The following is a 6,668-nucleotide window of genomic DNA, read 5'->3' as shown; positions in this document are numbered from 1 at the left end:
GTCGTCCACAGTCTACTCGTATTCATACTGAAATTGATCAACGAGAGAAAAGCACACACCCCAAGAGATGTGGTTTGTGTCGGAACAAGGGACATAGCAAGAATAAATGCTCTTATCGTACTGATGCTCCTAATAGAAATTAGTTCATTGTAATAAAATTAGTTAATTTGGTATTTGTATGTTTAATTATAATATTAAATTAAACATTGTTATTTTATGAACTCCATTTAATTATTATTTTTTTAATAATTATAAAATATAAAATTAACATTGTATTTATTTATTTAATTAAAATAATAAATACTTAATTAAATAATTAATAAAACTTAAATTAATTATTTCATTAAAATAATAATTAATTAAATTAATAATTAATGAAACTTAAATTAATTATTTAATTAAAATAACAATTATTGATTAATAAAATATATATTTATTATTAAGAAATATGTTAACAAAAAATAATGTGTTGCATTATTTGTGAGTGGGTGAATGTGTCTTTATTAATTGATCAATTTCCCTATATATGTGCCTACTAAATAGCACCACTAATAAAAATAATTTTATAAATGATAAAATAAATTTAATAATTAAAAAAAATTACTTTGATAAATCGTAGGATCTGATTTCTCTTTCTTCCTTAAAAAAAAATTAAGTTGAGAAAATGTAGAGGCGCCGACTTCTTAAGACAATTTTAAAAAGTCAAAAAAAAAAGTAGTAGTTTAGTGTTTAATTTGGAATTAGTGGTAGTTTGATATTTATTTATTTTTTTCATGGTATAACCATAAAAAGCCATCAAACTAAATTAAAGAGGATCAACTAAATAAAACAACCAATGGAGAGAGAATCATACAACCATATCAAACAATCAAACAAACAATTAAAGTACTCCTCAAAAGAAGTGACAATAACTATAGTAAATAACTCAAAGCTCCAACCAATATCAATACTGAATGGGTGGAGTTCAACTTCAACAGAAACAATGAAATACCAATATAATTCAAAGACAAAATTTTGGGCAGCAACTTAGACAACAATCTATGCTCCCACCAAATCAAATTTTCAACACTTCCTAAAATTATTATTATGATATAAAATAAAGCTATTAATATTAAAATTATTATTAGGATGACCATTTTATACTAATTTTTCTACATTAATCCTATTTAAAAATGAAAAACATTATGGCAAAATTTGAAAACGTAAGAACTAAAAATTTAATAAAATAATTAATTGTATTTAATTATTTCAAATGGATTAATATTCAATAAAAGATACAAAATTAGAAATCAGTCATATTATAAAAAAAAATATTTATAAATTGTTTTCTTCTTTCTCAATGATTCATTTTCTTTTCAGATAAGTTTTTCCACTCGAACATATTTTCTTTGGTTTGAATATTTAGTATCTAATACTACATGATCGTTGCATATCATTATTGCTATTTTCTATAATCTTGGTATATTCTTTTTAAAAATCTTCTTCTATCGAGTGCACTTACAGCTCCTCCTCCCAACTATACTCTAGTTGTCAAAGTTAAACCCATTAAAACTATCAAATTGTTGCTTTGAGAAACCTTGTTGATAATCAAAAGAGACAGTAACAAAACCCTTCATCATAAGAAACAAGGGCCTTGAGGGTATTCGACAGGTGCAGCTGAACAGGCTCCAAATTTCCAAATTTTTAGGAGCATCAAAAACTATTTTATACCAATATATATATATACTTATAAATTCATTTTTTGTGCTAAGATATTTTTCTAAAAAGTTATAGACTTAATTGTAGTTTGGTCCCTCTATTATTACTAATTTACAAAATTGGTCTTCCTGTTTTAAAAGTTGACAATTTTTGTTCCTTCTTCAGATTTTTTAACTAAAAAATGACGATTTGACATATTTTTAATGATTTGACATACAATTCTATGATATACAACCGCTAAGATGCATTAATTATTCATATGTCATTAATTAAATTAAAAATATAAAAAATTTGTGACTTTGAAATCTAAGTTTTCACGACCTTTTATTCCAATTTTATGGGTGTTAACTATTCTATATTATTGTTTGTGTTATTTAAAGCATCCTACATCATCATTTTTTAGTTAAAAAAATCAGATGGAGGACCAAAACTATCGAATTTTAAAAAAGGAGATCAATATCGTGAATCAATAAAAATAGATGAACTAAAACTGCAATTAAGCTAAAATTATGTTTCATATTAAAATAATTATAAATAAAGAATCACTCCTCGAATTCTAACTTTTGTTTACTCCATTGTCTCTTATAAAAATGATCAAATGGAGTATTTTATTAGATTATAGGATAATATTTAGCCTTTTTTATCCACTAGAAAGTTCCAACCCAAATTTCAGACATTCTAAAAAACAAATCCTACAAAAAAAACACTTATTCCCCATCATTCATAAGCAAGAAACTAATTTGTTACTTACTTTTAATATAATATATATATATATATATATATATATATGTATGTATGTATCAAATGAGAGAAGTTTTAATATGAGAGAGGTAAATTTTAACCATACAAAACCAAACATGATAATCATGACGGAAAGTGTCACACGACCACTTAAGAAAAAGTCACATGAATTTTTGTTTTAATCTTAAACATTCATGATTTAATTAATGACTAAGATTTACTTCTCTCATACTATTATTATAAAAGTCCTCTCATTTCACATATTTTTCTATATATATAACTTACAAAAAAAAAATAGAGCACTAAACCATCACTTGCATAGGACATCCAAAATCTCAGGGACGACCCTTACCGGATACATGTTATGATGAGATATTGGTTGATTAGGAAGTGACGAAAAACCCTCCATTTAATCACAACTCTATATCCATCTGTAAACATAATACCATTCTCTTAAAATAGTACTATTTCAGCAAGCTAACACATTTGATCTGCCTTTAACAAGACTATCTATAGTATTTCCATGTCAATTCTTACTAAAACTAATAATAAAGAGGCACAGGGAAAATAAATAGGGCAACAAGAAAATAAAAACTAGCTTCATAGATATGTATCTTCTGGTATATCTTTTGCACAGAAGCAAAGAAATTCAGAAAACATAACTCATATATTACTTCAGCCAAAACAGAACTGATACTAATATACAATATACATTGTGAAATATATTATACATAATACACATTGTTTATCCTATAGAACCCCAAAAGAGAACTGATACTAATCATCTTCAACTTTTCTAACTTTGAGCCATTATCTAATAACCAAAATCTGAAAAAAGATGCAATCAACCATCAATCTCAAATTGATAAAAATAAATAAAACATAACTCATATATTACTTGGATCAATAACTCCTAAAACCCCAAATCCTTAAATCTGAGTTTGGTTTAACGGAGAAATTAACTGGTTTCAATACAGTGCAGACATGAAATATAAAAATAGTAGTACATATATCAATGTCAAAACCACAAATAGTATCAAATCTAAAGGAAGAATCAACATGTATAGATCTGCTAAAGCAATTTCTGAACTCTTTATGATAAGTGTATTACTCTAAAAAAGCAATTAACAAGTTTAAACTATTATATTACAAGGTTAAACTGAACAATATAAATCAACAGGTGCAATGTCTAGTTAATGAATTTTACCAATAGAATATTCCAAGAAAGATTTGAAATGATTTACCAACTAATAAGTTTCTCCATATTTTCCAGTTGCTTTCTCTATGTGCTTGTTCTCTTATAAACATAAGATTTTGAAAAAAACCAGAAAGCGGATAATTCCACCGCACTAAGAACAGCCAGAAGAGCATAGAAATAATCGAGATGTGCACGATTAAGATTACTTGCAAACCAGCCATCACATCCATCTTTACTTGTTCCTTTTTGAATAGCAGAGATGAGAAAGCTACTCAGAAAGCTCCCAACCCCAAAAATACTTAAATAGAGGGCAAGACCGATACTTCTCAATTCATCTGGGACCTGATCATAGAAAAATTCTTGCAGACCTATCATTGTAAAGACGTCAGATACTCCAAACAAGACATATTGAGGAATCAACCACCAGATACTCATAGGTATTGTCACATTTGGCATATCAAGTAATCCGTGGTCCCGAGCCACTTTGAGTCTTTTCATCTCAACAAAAGCTGCAACTACCATAGAAATCACAGAAAAAAACATCCCAACTCCAATTCTCTGTAGCATTGTGATGCCAGAGGGTTTACCAGTAAAGGCTCGTGCTATAGGAACAATAATGCGATCATATACAGGAATAAATAGAACAATAGAGAGACTGATAAAGGATTGAAGAGAAGCAGGCGGTACATTAAAAGTAGGCAAAATTTTCCTGTCCATTGTAACACCTTGTTTGATAAAGAAGGTAGAAGACTGAGAAAACACAATGGCGAAAATTAAACTCGTCGCCCATATTGGAACAAGCCTCAGGACCGCCTTTGCTTCTTCAACCTCGGAAACACTACAAACTTTCCCCTTTTCCTTTGATCCGTCCGATGCAATTAATGCTTTGTTCAAGAAACTGCCATATTTGAAAGTAATTTGCAAGACAGTTATTTTCGCAGTAAAAACATAATAATAATACACAATATGACAGTCTCATGAATCACGATTATGGTAGAAATTATATATTATTCCTTTATTGTATTGAATCTTCTTATTTTATTTTCAACATCTAAGAACGGTTGTGTAGCTACCTAAATTGTTGAGAAGGACGAGGTTCCTGTTGTTCAGTAGTTTGCTTTCGGCAGTTGCTGATTGCTGCAATAAACACCCTACCAATTCTGGAAAAAGGGGGCCGTTGTTGATCACTTGGTGGGATGCTACAGCGGTAGGTCCAAGTTCCAAGGGAGAAAAGAAACAATGCAATTACCATTGAAATGCAAGGAATGCCAAAACCAAGAAACCAACCGATATTATCTTGAACATAGTTCAAGATCGAAACTGAAACAAGGAGACCTGCAGTAAAGGTAAAATACCACCAATTAAAAAACGAACTTCTAGACTTGCGTTCCTGCGGGTGGTTGATATCAAATTGATCAGCTCCAAATGCCTGAACACAAGGCTTATGTCCACCTTGTGCAAATGCAACAAGATATAAAGAAAAGAAGAACAATATTGCATGACTTTCGCCGTCGGAAGGTAGAGTAGCCGACAAAGTCAATAGACTCAATGCCTGCAAAATTTGTTTGTTAACAATCATTTACTCACGCACTTATAACATTTTTAAGATGCTATTTCACTATCTTATTCATTATAAACTAAAAAATGTATTTAGAATTTGGAATACAAACCAAAATATAAATAACGGAGGCAATTAAGATGGTGCGGTAACGGCCAAGAAAAGAATCAGCAAGAAAAGCACCGAGCAGAGGGAGTAACGACGCCGTTCCAGACCAGATGTTGACATTCTCCGCTGCCGTTGCCGTCGATTGACCAAGTGGACCAGTCAAATAATTTATGAGGTTTGAATTGATTCCATAGTAAGCAAACCTCTCTGCCACTTCCACACCTAGTTTTAGTTTCAAAAATTAATAAATAAAATCAGGAGCAAATCTTGCATGATCAGAGAATCAAATTAGAAATGAATAAATGAATGGATGAACATTACTTACTTATAATGAAGGCAGCAGCTTTCCAACCACCAGAGGTAGATCGTAGGACTGGGCGTCCCTTGAAGTCAACGACACCGTCTACCGTCTCCAACAGCAGCGGGGTTTCAGAATCGCCGGCCATTTATTGCAGAGGGGTTGCCGATGGTTTCTGGCAGTTTTCCGGCAACCTTAATATTGCGAAAACCAAGCGGTTCACGACGGTGATGCAGAAAGGAATTACAAGTTGGGCGATTTGATTATTAGCGAGAGAACCTTATCTTCTGTTTTTTGTTTAACACTTTGTCATTCAAATAGGGAGGACGTCTTTGTGTTAAGTAACTCTGTTTTGTGAGTTAATGAACTAGTCATAAGAAGGAAAGAGGTTTAAAGGAAAAATTAACAATTTTGCTTCCCACACCCCTCATATTACTTCCCACACCCCTCAAATTTTTTTAAAACCCAAAATACCCAATCTACCCTTCCCTCTATATTCACTTTAACTACTCATCTTCTAACTTCATCTTCTTCATCTTCAAAAACCTTCATCTTCATCTTCATTACCCTAAACCCTAATACCTTCATCATTCATCTTCAATCATCTACTTTGTTGAATAAAGTAATCAATCAATCTTCAACACCATCTTCAATCAATCAAGTAAGTGTTTTCGTTTTCGTTTCTTGGGTTTGATTTTCTGGGTTTTCAATGATTCTGGGTTTGATTTTGAACGTTAAGCAATGATTCTGGGTTTGATTTTCTGGGTTTTCAAAGTTCAATTACGTGAATTGGAACGTTAAGCAATGATTCTGGGTTTGATTTTCTGGGTTTTCAATGATTCTGGGTTTGATTTTGAACGTTAAGCAATGATTCTGGGTTTGATTTTCTGGGTTTTCAAAGTTCAATTACGTGAATTGAAATGAAGTACGTGAACTCAGATCACGTAGGTGGACGTGAACTCAGTTAACGTAGTCTGATGGAGTTCACGTACGCAAACTCAGTTCACGTAGGTGATGGAGTTCACGTACGCAAACTCAGTTCACGTAGGTGATGGAGTTCACGTACG

The 6,668-nt window shown here is 31.1% G+C and overlaps 1 protein-coding gene across 1 annotated transcript; it reads right to left on the bottom strand.

Annotated features, from left to right (window-relative positions):
* Positions 1 to 3,023: 3,023 nt before the first annotated feature.
* Positions 3,024 to 5,897, bottom strand: LOC101514036 (protein NRT1/ PTR FAMILY 5.10-like). The gene is made up of 5 exons (XM_004499707.4): positions 5,629 to 5,897; positions 5,308 to 5,525; positions 4,711 to 5,189; positions 3,684 to 4,535; positions 3,024 to 3,267 (listed from the first exon to the last, which is right to left on the bottom strand). The coding sequence occupies exons 1-4, from the start codon at positions 5,747 to 5,749 to the stop codon at positions 3,722 to 3,724; spliced, it is 1,632 nt and encodes a 543-aa protein (XP_004499764.1). The 5' UTR covers positions 5,750 to 5,897; the 3' UTR covers positions 3,024 to 3,267; positions 3,684 to 3,721.
* Between the last annotated feature and the right edge of the window lie 771 nt (positions 5,898 to 6,668).

The sequence above is a fragment of the Cicer arietinum genome, chromosome 5 (genome assembly GCF_000331145.2).
Source record: "Cicer arietinum cultivar CDC Frontier isolate Library 1 chromosome 5, Cicar.CDCFrontier_v2.0, whole genome shotgun sequence".
NCBI lineage: Eukaryota > Viridiplantae > Streptophyta > Magnoliopsida > Fabales > Fabaceae > Cicer > Cicer arietinum.
This window is presented reverse-complemented; position numbering and strand designations above follow the sequence as displayed.